The sequence below is a fragment of the Nematostella vectensis genome, chromosome 11 (genome assembly GCF_932526225.1).
Source record: "Nematostella vectensis chromosome 11, jaNemVect1.1, whole genome shotgun sequence".
Taxonomy (NCBI): Eukaryota; Metazoa; Cnidaria; class Anthozoa; order Actiniaria; family Edwardsiidae; genus Nematostella; species Nematostella vectensis.
Genome location: NC_064044.1, coordinates 4470939 through 4487325, shown reverse-complemented (window position 1 = coordinate 4487325; position 16387 = coordinate 4470939). Strand labels below are relative to the sequence as shown.

The window sequence follows — 16387 nt, the reverse complement described above, 5'->3', positions numbered from 1 at the left end:
TTCCTACAAACCAAGATATATCCCGCTCTACACCTATGTATTGAGTACTGTTATATGAACGCCTGCACTCACGCACTATATATATATATATATATATATATATATATATATATGTTTATCTGAATCGTTTTATTTATGACTCTTCAGTGTATCTTCAAACTATAACCATTATCAAAATAGAAATTATTCAAAATTGTAATGATGGTTTAGGTGTAGTTGTATAAGTGAGATTTTTATCTATGGCTTAGAGTGAAACTGCGATGAATAAATCAAGTTAAAATAGCAACTTTCCTGTTTGTAGTTTAGTTTTTTTAGATAAGTAATTAAACGCAGTGGGTATAAAATTTTACAAAATCACGCAGGGTCCATTGCGTGCACAGGGATCCCTTATAACCAGGTCATGCAGACGTTGCTTGAGGAGTGAACGCCATTGTGCACAAGAGGGGAAAATGATAGGTCTGAACGATGTTTAATCACACATGTTTATTTTTACTATATAGCTAGGTAATTATAGCTAGGTTATTTTTCTAAATAAGGAACTAAATAGTAGTCTAAGAATTACTAGTGAAAAGTCTTTACCATCTTTATTCTAATAGATACGTTTGACAATTCTGCGCTACGAACGCTTGGCTACTTGTGGATCACGCTAATTTAAGATGCACTCTAAGGAACGCGCCAATAATCTACGTTGACGATGGTCGCGCGCGTAGGTAGAAGTGGATTTATAAATTCATAAAATTCATGCATTATTTTTACGTTAGTTCTAAATATTTCACTCGAATCATGGTGTATACTAAAATCCTGGCTGTCACACAGGCTAGTTCTCAGTATTTTGGATCCACCAGTGCAGATGATCCAAAGCCTGCGTTGCGATGCCCCTCGTTATCAGCCGAGCCTCTGAGCTCACCACCAAGTCGAGGCTCTATTGGCTCTCCACGTGATTCGACACTTTGTCGGGCCATTCTCGGGCTTGATTCGGGAGACATGCGCTCGACTTGGTGGCTACGAATGAATGCGAACACGATGAAGATGGAGGCGATCCAAACGATGTTCGCGGCCACAAGGATGTTTCCAATCATGATTGACTCCGGTTGGGCCAACTTGAAGTGCTTTGTATATACATCCATGTCGACTTTCGAAAAATCACATCTTCCATCTGGGTTAGGACCGACCTTCGCGCAAGTATAAAACCAGACAACATAGAACTCCAAGGCGAGCCAGAACAGAGGGTAGATGACCGACACATACATGCAAGAAATGAGCTTCACTGAGCGCCATTTTCTTTGACAAGTATAACAGGTGTGAAAGGCGCCAGAATGCAGCTCCCACTCTGTTGTGTTTCTCCGCCCGGAATCCCCGCATGGACTACGACTCTGGTAATACGATTTGACGGTCTGCCAGGGGGAGTCATTGTCATGTCGAAGGTAGTAAGTAAAGAACGCGACCAGCCAGATAGAAAATGCTGTAACAAAGAAAAAAAATCTAAATTGACTTTCTGCAATTCACCGTTTCCAAGATAATGGGGATCCTCGCTTTTTGGACACATCTTTTTGAGTAACACCTTAGTTAAACGGATTGTTCGACCTGCTTTCGCGCTCAAATTCCACGGGACCCCCATTATCTGGAAAACTGATCATTGAAAATAATTGTCGGAAGAGGAGGAGCCTTTTTGCCAACAATCTTGCAGATACTTAGGTTAAAGTATGCAAGAGTGTGTGGCCCAGGGGGCCCCGGCCCCCCCTTCTAGCAGCCAAAAATGTATGAGACATTATCTTAACCCATTGACTCTTGGTTTTTTTTTAGCTGAATTTACAAAAAAACAGACTGAAAACAGATACCTCCCCCCCTATTCTGAGTTTTATACAGCCCGTCAAAGTCAAACACAGCTGCACCTAGTCAGCGGTATCCAAGCTTTCCAACAGTGCTTTGCGGTCCCCACTTTTAATCCCTCGTCGTTGTGCTGAAGCGAGCACAAGTTGATGGTTGCTTGTATTTTTCATAAAAAAATACAGCTATGAGCATATTAGGAGAGTGTCTCAGGACATCATGAATTCTTTTGGGGCATAATTGAGTGCTTTGCTTATGGATATTTGCAAGCAAAGGTGGATTCATGATGATTTTTTCTTGTTTGGCTTTGCCTGGATGAGAAAATAATTTTCTAATGAATCACCACAGCTCTCCTAAATGCTGTCTTTTTTGAAACCAAATTGATTCCAAAATTGTTTACACTGCTATTCTGGGTCTGTATGACCTGGAATTGATTTGTTTGGCTTCGGGGTGAAAAGACTTATAAAAAACCATCTGACTTTGGGGAGAGGAGTGTTGACTGGCCCTCCCCTCGTGAATTTTCCCATGGATCTCCCAGAATGCTTTGCAACACGTAAAGACATCTTCGTGGTTGTACAATCCTTCAAGGAGTGGACATTGTGTTTTGAGGCCATGGAAATGTACCTGGAGGATCAGAATAAAGGTATCTATTTGTGTCTTGAGCTGTGTTTGCTGATCTCTCCCCCTTGTGTGGTATTTTGAGCGTTTTATTGAGAGGGGTGATTCTGCTTTTCTCTCCTTGTTCGATTTGAGATTTGTCAAAGAACCTGTGCTATTATTTGGCTAAAGAGTAGATGCCAACACCTTGGTTGGATGCATATCTGCAAGACCATTTATCCCTTAGACTGATGTGTGTTTATTTTGCATTTATGAATTTTTTGGGTTGTGGGTACTTCCCAAAGCCGGTACAGGCCGGTTGAGGGGTCAATGTGTTAAATACTACCCTGGGAGCAGAGCTTTCTCCTCTGTGACTCTTTGATCGTAGTATTCGCGTCTGTGTTTGTCGCGTGGCTGAGTCGGGCCGCCAAAACAACAACAAAACACCGCAAGTGTCTACCCATCCCGATTTCGTCCGGATTCTCCCGATTTCGCTCAAATTTCCCGAATCCCGACGACGACGACCTCGGAAATTTTTTTGATGATTTTATGTCATTGTCTATTCAGTATGCAGTCCTTTATATTTTCCACCTTAATTTTTAAGGAAAACAGTCAACAAATTATTGTTGACTGTTTATCAAACGCTTTTTGCTCCTTTTTTACGTTTCATGCTAACGCGCGGTAAGTACCATGGACAATATCGCGGGCCCAGACAAAATCGGCAAATACCATGAATATAATAGTATCGCGGGCTCGGAGATTTGTACTTCTTCATACTAAAATCCAAGGAAAGACAAGTAAATCAAATGATAAACTCGCTACCGGATTTAGTTTTACAGCAAAGTAACAGCTGCAGAAATATCATATTTTTTTTTCGCGATTTCACGAATTCGTATTTTTTTTTTTTTTTTTTTTTTTTTTTGGGGGGGGGGGGGGGGGGTTGGGGAAACCACGGCTGTCGACGAAAAATCCCGATTTATGCAAAGTCTGCAGGTTGGACACTCTGCACCGCGCACACACCGAATCGCGAATAAACAGGCCAATGTAAAGAGAGATACAAGGGAAAAGCCTCTGCTAGCAGGGTACTAAAAGCCCCTTGAAGGGGCTTTTTTGGGCCCCCTCCTGTTAAAAATCCTGGCTACGCCGCTGCACAATACGAAAAAAAAGTGAACAAGCAGGTGATCAAAGTGTATTTTTTTTAACATAACATGCCTTCTGCCGATGTATGAGTGAGAAACGAAAACAGCCATTTTGAACAGCGATTTGTGGAAAAATGTTAGAAATATGCATGGCCAAGAGAGCATAAGATATCTTATGCTCTCTTGGCTTGGTATATTACTGGTTTTAACATTGTCACCAGTTCACTTCCGGTCGATTACGAAACAATTTCCGTTGATTTTTAGCGATAAATATTTCAAAATATTGAAAGCAGTGTGTCTATTAGAAGCTTATTCGAGGATGTGACTGATAATTTAAAAGCGGAAAGAATGGTAAATAGCGCGGATTGTAAACTGGTGAAAATGCGACTTTAAGTGGTCTCCTTACCCGGCAACAAAAACATGATGACGCCATAAGCAGCGTGTCCCGTGCAAGGACATCCATCGACGTATATAAAATTATCGCCGCCGCCTTGAACAGAACCCATGAGGAACCTGAATACGATGTACGAAGCAAGAAGGAACCCGCCATGCCAACCAAGGAAACCCACAAGGGTGGGGATGGACAGGATGCACTGCTTCGATGCTGCCATGGTAACTGACCCCTAAGATAAACGCAACGGACAATAAAGTAATTATATATTTTTGTTAGGGGGAAGGGGGGATTCGAGCCAGGATTCGCAAAGTAATTCTGTAGAAAGAAGACGATTAAAAAAAGCTGTGATCACGTAAGAAATAGTATAGATTAGTGATTTTTAAAAAAGATCTATTGTATGTCCCCCTGCCCTCCCATAAAAAGGGGAAAAAAGGACAAAATTATCTACTTATTTTGTAGCCTGCGTGCAGCCGGAAATAGGTACATTATTAATAAAATAGAAATAGGTACATTATTAACAAAATAGAAGAGGATAGATTTCCACAAATAACTTTTTCACAATTCTTCCCAATCAACTAAACTAAATATCAAACAAAACTCGTACAAATATATGGCCCCCGCTTCTTCATCGGATAACGATTTTGCGCTTTTCTAGAATGTTAATAGCATAAAACACAATGTATGACAGTAGTGTGATCAATTATTACGGGTATTTCATTTTGTTTCCGGAAAAAAATATGCTGAAATTTGACATGCTGGCAAAGAGCTTTTCGATCATCACGATATCAATAGTAATAAAAAAAAATGTTAGTTACTGGTCCGCTCAGTAATGGCACGTTAGTCTAGCGGTGCGAACACTGGTCTATGACCGCAGTTTCCCGGGCTCGATTCCCATGTTTTTTGTGTGTCATGACAACGAAAAGAAAAAAAGGTATAAGGACATTTTTATGTACTCTCAGCATCTTGGATGTGTTCAGCCTTTGTTCACTATCCTGTATATCTTTTATGCACACGAGAATATAACTAGGAAAATACATTTGCATTCACGATTTGATTTGATTTTTATGTTGTGATGAATGACAAAACATCATTAAAAATGTCAATGCCATGATCTGTACTTGTTCTTAATGGATCTATCTGTGCACATTGAAAATTTTCATCACTCAGTGGGTTAGACGTGTCTGGAATAGTGACAGCACGATAGTCAGTACAGTCCTGTGGGATAAGTCCATCCCAGTCAGTACAGTCCTGTGGGATAGGTCCATCCCAGTCAGTACAGTCCTGTGGGATAGGTCCATCCAAGTCAGTGGCTGGGGATCTATTCTGCTATCACACAATTTTCCTCTCCCCCTGCAGTTCTTTTTTTTTTCTATAGGTGTCATAAATTTTGGCCCCTAAAAAAAGGAACCCCCGGGGTTTTTGTTATTCTGCCAATATCGACCTCAAAGCCTTCATTTATTTAACCGAAATTTCTAGGACATGAGAGTGACCCAGAAAATGGAGCGTAAAGTTAGGCTCTGCTAAGGAGAGTATTATGAGGAACGCCTAGACGAGTCGTTAACACAGCATTAGACAAATTTGCAAGAAGACACTATTAGCAGGAAATGGGAGACATGTTATTCCGGAAGTCAAGTAATAGCCGCAAAATTATGGTCGCTATTCAAATAATGCGGAAAGTACCAATAGTCAAATAATGCATAGAGTTTTAGTTCGATTATCAAATCATTCGAAAAGTTTCAATAGGTTATTCAAATAATGCGATCACTCGAATATCAAATAATGCGTATGAAGTTTTAATTCGTAAGTAATTTCATGCGTGACACGCAACATTAATTTTGATCCTGAAAACGCGCCATAATTTTGGGGTTACCACCCAGTCGTTAACTGCATAACCGGAAATAAAGACCATCGACAAGTCGTGCGTTGTCACACAAATCGACGAAAACCAATTAATATCCAATGTCCAAACGATTTTGGACACAATTTAGAGTATGCCTGTCAAGTATACAAGATTTGTTTTGCTACAAAGCTCATCAGCTCATAGTAATGTTCACGGTTCGAATACAAACAAGAAACAGAAAGTGATCACGCGGAAGCAGTACATTGTCCCTTTTCTATCGTTTGGTTTCAAAAAGTGATTGTAAACCCAAATAAATCAGCGGGAGATACCTTGATATCCGGTAAATATGTATCCACCTTTCCGTTTTGCTTTTCTTCGCTCGGAAATTAAACTTCCTCGGACTCAACTGTCTCGGCAACAACAGCTATCTCCCACGATTCGCGTAGTCGTCTGTGCACAGGGAGCCCCAAATTAAATTCTAGAATATCCGCCCTTCGCCTAGTCTCCCGCGCAGCCGTTCATTGTGGGATGGAAGCGTTGCGTGACCGACACAAAGAACGGCTGTGCGGGAGACTACCCTTCTCCACAAAAAAATGATTTGACAGGGGTATACAAGCACTTGACTGAAGTAATGGTTTTAGGATGAGTCGTTATTTTATAGATAGATAGAACCGCTAAGTCGTCTGTGCAAAGGGAGCCCAAAATTAAATTCTAGAATTTCCGCCCTTCGCCACAAAAAAAAAAAAAGATTTGACAGTGGTATACAAGCGCTTGACTGAAGTAATCATTTTAGAAGGAGTCCGGTTTATTTTATACTGAGGTACAAAATACAAGTATTTCTAGCACGAAAAGAAGAGATTTTCATCTGATATGGGCTCCCTGTGTTGTAATCATGAGGGGGGGGGGGCTGTCGCTTTGCTGAATGATTTACGAAGAAAGGTCGCTGCGATAAAGTGTGAACTCTCCAACTAACTGTCCGTAACTTCACGAATATATGACCTAAAATGCTGTAACATGGCTCCACCAAGGAAGAGACACGTGGGGGGAGAAAAAAAGCCGAAAAATGAAAGTAAGTTTTGTGAATATCCTATATTTTTGTACAACATGCAATTTCAATGTTGTACATCCGGTCACTGATATCCACTTTGTAATTAAAAATCACGACCTCTAACGTTATAAATAATTTCGCTTTCACTTGTTGAAACTATAACTCTGCATAAATAGGTATATTACTTTGCATTTTTTATCAAACGGTGAAGAAAGTTTGATTTGAAATTCCTTTACGCGCGTTTGCGTTGTCACAATGACGTGCAATGGGGTTACCACCCAGTCGTTAACTGCATAACCGGAAATAAAGACCATCGACAAGTCGTGCGTTGTCACACAAATCGACGAAAACCAATTAATATCCAATGTCCAAACGATTTTGGACACAATTTAGAGTATGCCTGTCAAGTATACAAGATTTATTTTGCTACAAAGCTCATCAGCTCATAGTAATGTTCACGGTTCGAATACAAACACGAAACAGAAAGTGATCACGCGGAAGCAGTACATTGTCCCTTTTCTATCGTTTGGATTCAAAAAGTGGTTGTAAACCCAAATAAATCAGCGGGAGATACCTTGATATCCGGTAAATATGTATCCACCTTTCCGTTTTGCTTTTCTTTGCTCGGAAATTAAACTTCCTCGGGCTCAACTGTCTCGGCAACAACAGCTATCTCCCACGATTCGCGTAGTCGTCTGTGCACAGGGAGCCCCAAATTAAATTCTAGAATATCCGCCCTTCGCCTAGTCTCCCGCGCAGCCGTTCATTGTGGGATGGAAGCGTTGCGTGACCGACACAAAGAACGGCTGTGCGGGAGACTACCCTTCTCCACAAAAAAATGATTTGACAGTGGTATACAAGCACTTGACTGAAGTAATGGTTTTAGGATGAGTCGTTATTTTATAGATAGATAGATCCGCGAAGTCGTCTGTGCAAAGGGAGCCCAAAATTAAATTCTAGAATTTCCGCCCTTCGCCACAAAAAAAAAAAAGATTTGACAGTGGTATACAAGCGCTTGACTGAAGTAATCATTTTAGAAGGAGTCCGGTTTATTTTATACTGAGGTACAAAATACAAGTATTTCTAGCACGAAAAGAAGAGATTTTCATCTGATATGGGCTCCCTGTGTTGTAATCATGAGGGGGGGGGGGGGGGGGGCTGTCGCTTTGCTGAATGATTTACGAAGAAAGGTCGCTGCGATAAAGTGTGAACTCTCCAACTAACTGTCCGTAACTTCACGAATATATGACCTAAAATGCTGTAACATGGCTCCACCAAGGAAGAGACACGTGGGGGGAGAAAAAAAGCCGAAAAATGAAAGTAAGTTTTGTGAATATCCTATATTTTTGTACAACATGCAATTTCAATGTTGTACATCCGGTCACTGATATCCACTTTGTAATTAAAAATCACGACCTCTAACGTTATAAATAATTTCGCTTTCACTTGTTGAAACTATAACTCTGCATAAATAGGTATATTACTTTGCATTTTTTATCAAACGGTGAAGAAAGTTTGATTTGAAATTCCTTTACGCGCGTTTGCGTTGTCACAATGACGTGCAATGGGGTTACCACCCAGTCGTTAACTGCATAACCGGAAATAAAGACCATCGACAAGTCGTGCGTTGTCACACAAATCGACGAAAACCAATTAATATCCAATGTCCAAACGATTTTGGACACAATTTAGAGTATGCCTGTCAAGTATACAAGATTTATTTTGCTACAAAGCTCATCAGCTCATAGTAATGTTCACGGTTCGAATACAAACACGAAACAGAAAGTGATCACGCGGAAGCAGTACATTGTCCCTTTTCTATCGTTTGGATTCAAAAAGTGGTTGTAAACCCAAATAAATCAGCGGGAGATACCTTGATATCCGGTAAATATGTATCCACCTTTCCGTTTTGCTTTTCTTTGCTCGGAAATTAAACTTCCTCGGGCTCAACTGTCTCGGCAACAACAGCTATCTCCCACGATTCGCGTAGTCGTCTGTGCACAGGGAGCCCCAAATTAAATTCTAGAATATCCGCCCTTCGCCTAGTCTCCCGCGCAGCCGTTCATTGTGGGATGGAAGCGTTGCGTGACCGACACAAAGAACGGCTGTGCGGGAGACTACCCTTCTCCACAAAAAAATGATTTGACAGTGGTATACAAGCACTTGACTGAAGTAATGGTTTTAGGATGAGTCGTTATTTTATAGATAGATAGATCCGCGAAGTCGTCTGTGCAAAGGGAGCCCAAAATTAAATTCTAGAATTTCCGCCCTTCGCCACAAAAAAAAAAAAGATTTGACAGTGGTATACAAGCGCTTGACTGAAGTAATCATTTTAGAAGGAGTCCGGTTTATTTTATACTGAGGTACAAAATACAAGTATTTCTAGCACGAAAAGAAGAGATTTTCATCTGATATGGGCTCCCTGTGTTGTAATCATGAGGGGGGGGGGGGGGGGGGCTGTCGCTTTGCTGAATGATTTACGAAGAAAGGTCGCTGCGATAAAGTGTGAACTCTCCAACTAACTGTCCGTAACTTCACGAATATATGACCTAAAATGCTGTAACATGGCTCCACCAAGGAAGAGACACGTGGGGGGAGAAAAAAAGCCGAAAAATGAAAGTAAGTTTTGTGAATATCCTATATTTTTGTACAACATGCAATTTCAATGTTGTACATCCGGTCACTGATATCCACTTTGTAATTAAAAATCACGACCTCTAACGTTATAAATAATTTCGCTTTCACTTGTTGAAACTATAACTCTGCATAAATAGGTATATTACTTTGCATTTTTTATCAAACGGTGAAGAAAGTTTGATTTGAAATTCCTTTACGCGCGTTTGCGTTGTCACAATGACGTGCAATGGGGTTACCACCCAGTCGTTAACTGCATAACCGGAAATAAAGACCATCGACAAGTCGTGCGTTGTCACACAAATCGACGAAAACCAATTAATATCCAATGTCCAAACGATTTTGGACACAATTTAGAGTATGCCTGTCAAGTATACAAGATTTATTTTGCTACAAAGCTCATCAGCTCATAGTAATGTTCACGGTTCGAATACAAACACGAAACAGAAAGTGATCACGCGGAAGCAGTACATTGTCCCTTTTCTATCGTTTGGATTCAAAAAGTGGTTGTAAACCCAAATAAATCAGCGGGAGATACCTTGATATCCGGTAAATATGTATCCACCTTTCCGTTTTGCTTTTCTTTGCTCGGAAATTAAACTTCCTCGGGCTCAACTGTCTCGGCAACAACAGCTATCTCCCACGATTCGCGTAGTCGTCTGTGCACAGGGAGCCCCAAATTAAATTCTAGAATATCCGCCCTTCGCCTAGTCTCCCGCGCAGCCGTTCATTGTGGGATGGAAGCGTTGCGTGACCGACACAAAGAACGGCTGTGCGGGAGACTACCCTTCTCCACAAAAAAATGATTTGACAGTGGTATACAAGCACTTGACTGAAGTAATGGTTTTAGGATGAGTCGTTATTTTATAGATAGATAGATCCGCGAAGTCGTCTGTGCAAAGGGAGCCCAAAATTAAATTCTAGAATTTCCGCCCTTCGCCACAAAAAAAAAAAAGATTTGACAGTGGTATACAAGCGCTTGACTGAAGTAATCATTTTAGAAGGAGTCCGGTTTATTTTATACTGAGGTACTGTTGCGTTAGGTTCCCGTGAGGATTTCGCCACAAACCGTATAACAATCCAACGATGTGTAAAGATATATTTATTCGATCTAGAATGAATGAAAGTTATTTGATTTACATTGATCGCATGGAATCAAAGCTTATTTAGAGTTATTCAAACTCACAAATTAAACTTACTTTTGTGGCGTATCCGATCGTGTTTTCTGATTCTCAAAGTCCTGGTTAGCTGTAGGTTTTGTAATCGTACTGGTTAGCTGTATTTCAGAGCTCCGATCTCGGTTACTGTTGATCTGACTGATTTACAATGGATTATAATCACGTGGTTGAAATCGATATTAACGAAACTGCCACTTGTCACTTATGTAATAGATTTATGCCGAAACACTCTCCGCCCCATAAGGGCGTAGTCCTTATCAATCTACAGTAGCTTTTCGTCTGCAGCCTGGATCACAGCAATCTTGGTGACTGGACGACTGTACTTTCCGGTCGCTGTTTGTACTTTGACGTTGCGCACCTTGCCGTCAGGCCCGGGATAAACTTCAGTTACTCTTCCGGTGCTCCACTTTCCTCTCAGTGCATTGCTCACGTTCCGGATTTCTGAGCGCCATTTCTTTGTTGGCACAAGTACCGGGAACACATCTCGATGCCATCGTTTCCAGAAGGACTCGACGATCCTCTGGACGAATTCAACTCTCTGCCGCGGGTTGGGGGTCTCTCTGAATGGACCTTGGGGTACGTCTGAGGGGGCCCGGCCTAACAGTATGTCATTTGGACAGAGGTACTTCCCGTCGTCTGGGTCATTAGGGATGCGTCCTTTCGGCCTCTGGTTCACTTAGTTTCCAGCTTCAAGTAGACATGTGTATAGCTCCATTGGCGTGAGGGTCTGTTCGCCAACTGCTTTCTTGAGGGCCGTCTTGCATGTCTTGACTAACGCTTCCGCGCAGCCATTCTGGTGAGGTGCGCCTGGGGTGATGAAGATCCACCTTATGCCCTTTTCCGCGTTGAATTGGCGCAGCTGATCGTCGTTTAGACCCTTGATTAGTTCTCGCAGCTCTCTTTCTGCGCCGACCATTTGGCTGCCGTTATCACTTAACACTGTGGCTGGGTATCCTCTGATCGAGAAGAATCGGCGGAGGACCTGTAGGAAATCCATGGTGGAGAGGTCAACGGCCATCTCCAAATGCACAGCTCTTGTATTCAGACACGTGAAGATTACTCCATAATACTTGTCGGACTTGTTTCGGCCGATCCGGACATTGATAGGACCAAAATAGTCGCACGATGTGTGGAAAAACGGTGGGGTGTAGGGCGCTAGCCGGAGCTGAGGTAGGGCTGACATTATCTGTGTCTCTGTCTGGTGGGCTAGTCGTTTACAGAACACACATTCCTTCTTCACAATCTTACTCAGCTTGTTGCCCTTGACGATCCAGTACTTGGCTCTGATTTTTGCTGTGGTGGCGGCGACTCCGAGATGTCCATGTTTGTGGACGTGACGCGTTATCAGTAGGGCTCCTCGGTGGTCGCTTGGCAACAGAATAGGGTGCCTGGTGTCATATGATACTAACGCTGCATCCACACGTCCGCCGACACGGATGATGCCTTTGTCGTCGACAAACGGGGATAACGGCGCGAATTCGCCTTTCTCGTGACGACCGTAAAGTGTATCTTGCATCTTCTTTATCCAGTGTTCTTCCGCCTTTTTCAGTTCTTCTGGCGCCAAGGGGCCTTGCCTTCCTTCTTGTTCATACTTTCGCAACCTGATTTTCTCTGCCAGCCTTTGAATTCTAGCTGTTACACGGACGAGTCTTCTCCATTCCGAGAACTTGCTGACATCGATCGCCTCTTCTGCTCTTCCTGTCACTGCGCATACTTTCTCCTTTCGTCTCTCCGATTGGTCGGACTCGTTATCTGGTTCCTGATACTTGGCTTCCTGTGGCCATTCATCTTCATTGCTCTGTAGAAAGGCTGGGCCTTGGGTCCACCTTCCCTTGAGTTCTTGAACCGATAGGCCTCGAGAGACGTCATCAGCAACATTTGCACTTCCGGGGATGTGGCGCCACTAGTTTGGGTCGGTCTTGTCTTGGATTTCACTTATTCTCGCATATACAAAGGGCTTGAAACTCCTCGGAGACCCTCTTACCCATGAGTAAACAATCATACTGTCAGTAAACAGGATAGCCTTTTCACATTCTATGCGAAGTTCCTCTTGTAGGGTCTGGTGCAATCTTGCTGCCAGTACTGCTGCTTGGCGCTCTAGCCTTGGAATTGTTAACTCCTTGAGTGGGGCGACTCTTGATTTGGCTGCTACAAATCTCACTTCATACGACCCAACGCTTGCCTGCCATCTCAAATATGCAACTGCTCCAAAGGCTTCTCTCGCTGCATCCGAGAATATGCAGAGTGTTGGCAGGCCAACTGCGTTTGGTGGAGTGAGACATCTCGGGAGCTCTATCTTATTAAGCTCGTCTAGATCTGCGAAGAACGCTTCCCATGTCTGTGCAAGCGGGGGCTCTATAGGTTGATCCCACTCATAGCCTAGCTGCCATAACTTCTGAATTCCGATCTTAGCTTTGATGACGACTGCTGCTGTGTATCCTATTGGACCATATAGGCGTGCTACGCGGCTAAGGATCTTTCTCTTGGTCCATGGACCCTTCTCTTTTCCGTCTGAAGTGCTGTGAGATTGCTTCTGTACTTTAAGCCGCAACACATCAGTCTTACTGTCCCACGCGATTCCAAGGACTTTCTCTTCGTGTTCTGTCTTTAACAGGTCTAGCTCGGCGGCGTCGTCGTCCTTTGCACTTTCGCTCGTTGCCATTTCTTTACATGAAATCCACCGTTCTGTAGCACTTTGCCCAGGTCTTTTACCAGTTGTTGCACCTTATCTGGGGTTTCTTCTGAGTGACAGATGTCGTCCATGTACGTGTTTTCCTTTAGCACTTTGGCCGCTTCTGGGTACTCCTTCTCGCCTTCTTCAGCTGTTTTACGTAGCGCGATTTGGGCCATCGCGGGTGCTGGTTTGTCTCCGAACGTAAGGACCGTCTTAACAAATACATCTGGCGGTCTTTCTGTCTCCAGATTTCTCCATAAGTAACGATGTACGTGCTGGTCTTCTTCCGGGATTAGTATTCTATGGTACATTTTTGACAGGTCACCGATCACCGCACATTGCCCCTCCCGGAATCTTAAAAGTACACCGAACAGGTCGTTCAGTAAGTCCGGTCCCTTCATCCAGTAGTCGTTCAATGCATGCCCTTGGTAGGTTGCTGACGTGTTAAACACAATCCTCAGGGGGGTGCTGTCACTCTCTGGCCGTGCCACCCCGTGATGGCTGATATAATGCACTGGTCCCTGGTAACTTTTAACTTCTTCTTCTGTTAGCTTCCTTGCGAAATTCATCTCACACATTTCTTCCATTTGCTTGTTATAGGCGACAGCGTGATCCGGGTTTTTTAACAGACGCCTTTCTGTCGCTTCCAACCTTTTTACTGCAGCTGGTTTGTTGTCTGGGAGCTGACTCGGATCCTTTTTCCACGGGTACGGGATTTCCCATTGATTTCCGACTTTTCTGCACGAGTTACTAATCACTTCCGTCTCTTCGCGTTCCACTTGACTTAGCTTATCAGCCTCACAGACGCACGGTTTGACTTCAACTCCCATTGACTCCGTTTTCCAGGATGTCGCTAGGTCCAGGTGTGGCGCAAGAGCCACGTGGTACACTTGACTGACTTTCTCCGTGTCGGCTGCACTGCCTCCAAATACTACCCATCCCAAAGGCGTATTGCGCGCTACGAGCTTGTCTGATTGTTTCGATGGTCCCGTGTGTAGCTGGGCATGGTCAATTCCGATAAGCAGATCTACGCGGCCTTTTTCCACGGCGGATTCGTTCATTTTCCAGACCCAAGTGCTTTGCAATGCTTTTCATTTCTACCGCCTTCACGTCGTCGCTGATTTTGTCGATGCCGATAGCTTTTACTGTGCTTCTTACGATAGCCGATAGCTTTTACTGTACTGTGCTTTTACTTGCTTCTTCCATTGGAACAAACAGGAACTTTATAAACCTTCGTTTTCATACTCTTGTCTTCTCCCCCTACTTTGGTGATAGTGATGTACGTATCCTTTCCGACTAAGCCTAGTAAATCCGCGGTGTCATTCCTTATTAAACTTATTTGTGCTCCGGTATCTAGCAGAACGTTAGCTTGCTTTTGTCCGTGGATGTTCGCTGTCAACACTGGTAGGATGACGCTTGTATTTTCGCTTTCAAGAGCCGTTCCGACGCTTACAGGAATTGTCTTGTGTAGCAAAGGATGATGGAATGCCTGGCAATGTTCGCCGTTTTCGGACTTGTTGCATACTTTTTTCCTGCTACAGGTGGAAGCTTTGTGATTGCGGCCGGCCACTTTCAGGCAACTGAAGCACACGTGATTTTCTTTGGCTGTTTTCATGCGCTTTTCATATGTCAGTGCCGCAAACTTTGGATATTGGTCTGGCCAGTGCTCTGAATTTTTGCAGTGCCATTTAAATCGGGGGTTCTCCTGCTCGTCAGCCTTGAACTGATAAACTCCTCCTCGGTATGTAGTATTGCCGCTGCGTACCGCTGCGGTGGCTCTCATTCTTGACTTCATTTCCGACGTCATCCACTGTAACAGCCCTTCTAGAGTCGCTGTTTTTTTATCACGTTCGAGCTCGCGCGACCATACTTTCCGATCATCAGCACTCATCTTGCGCTCAATAACAGACAACATGTGACTGTTGTCCACGTCCCCTGAAAGACCAACTTCCTTCAGCGTGTTGTACGATCGCCTTACTAGGTGTACAAGCTCACAGAAGCGCGAATCTTCTCCGTCTTGCAACGCTTTGAATTTACTGATATCTTGTGTCACGCTATCTGAAACAACACGGGGGTCTCCATAAATAGCGTCCAGGTACTCCCAAGCTGCGTCATAATCCGTCCCTATGCCTTTAATTAGCTCCAGTGGTTTATCTGTTAAACTTGCGCGTAAAAGTGTCATTGCATCGCGTTTCATATACCTCTTGTAGATAATGTGATTCCAATCTGACTTAAAAATGACATATTCCTTTACATCCCCTGAAAATTTAGGAAGCTTAGGTTTCTCCGTTTTGAAACTACACGTCAAAGTTTCCTGTGCTGCTTGTTGGTCCTGTGTACCGCCCGTGGTTCCTGCTGTAATTGTCTCTTCAAAGCTACTTGTACTAGCCTTGTTTGTGATCTGGTGCTTGTCAACGTCAATTTGTTCTTCTGTGTTTGCCGTACCGGATATTCCGAGCATTCCATTCATAATTTTACTTCAGTCTGGTTTTTCTGTTGAAATGCTTCCAACTTCAACCCCAACAGATTTAGGCCCTTTCCCCTTATTGATAATAGCTTTTGAATCAAGATAAACTTTAGCGCGGAATTCTATTTCCATAAAATCTTCCTGGCAGCTTCCTAACCACTCCTCTTCCTGTTCAAACTGTTCCTCGCTTTCGATCAGCTTTACATATTGATCGTGCGTATCTACCAACTGTTCGAAACATTCCTGATATTTAACGAGGGCGTTACTTACTTCTGGCCCAGGTCGATTTCCAACTATTACGTTATTTACAGCCTTCCCTTGTCGTGTTAGCGATGCTTTCGCAGTCCTGCGATCTATCTTTCGTTGTTTCAACTCCTCTTCAGTAGTCATGTTCAAATCTTCTGATTCCTTCTGACATCAATCCTTCTCGTTACCAATAGGAGATCCAAGAAATCGAATGTAATGTTGCGTTAGGTTCCCGTGAGGATTTCGCCACAAACCGTATAACAATCCAACGATGTGTAAAGATATATTTATTCGGTCTAGAATGAATGAAAGTTATTTGATTTACATTGATCGCATGGAATCA

General features: G+C 43.1%; 2 protein-coding genes across 6 annotated transcripts in view; one reads left to right on the top strand and one right to left on the bottom strand.

The window, feature by feature from the left end:
- Positions 1-468: 468 nt before the first annotated feature.
- Positions 469-16387, bottom strand: part of LOC116612667 — a 16190-nt gene continuing 271 nt past the window's right edge. For 2 of the 5 annotated variants that reach the window (XM_048734270.1, XM_048734271.1), the window contains exons 2-4: positions 10018-16340; positions 8719-8839; positions 7465-7540 (exon numbers count right to left, since the gene is read on the bottom strand). In XM_048734270.1, the coding sequence (XP_048590227.1) occupies positions 14521-15801 (1281 nt within the window). In that variant the 5' untranslated portion in view covers positions 15802-16340 and the 3' untranslated portion in view covers positions 7465-7540; positions 8719-8839; positions 10018-14520. Of the gene's footprint in view, positions 1463-3969; positions 4187-6126; positions 6248-7419; positions 7541-8718; positions 8840-10017; positions 16341-16387 lie in introns of those variants that run through there. The other 3 variants (XM_048734272.1, XM_048734273.1, XM_048734274.1) reach the window with 3 other exon arrangements.
- LOC5505006 (aspartyl/asparaginyl beta-hydroxylase) overlaps positions 9292-16387 on the top strand; it is a 14128-nt gene continuing 7032 nt past the window's right edge. The window contains exon 1 of the mRNA XM_032373392.2: positions 9292-9464. Coding sequence (XP_032229283.1) covers positions 9410-9464 — 55 coding nt within the window. The 5' untranslated portion in view covers positions 9292-9409. The remainder of the gene's footprint in view (positions 9465-16387) is intronic.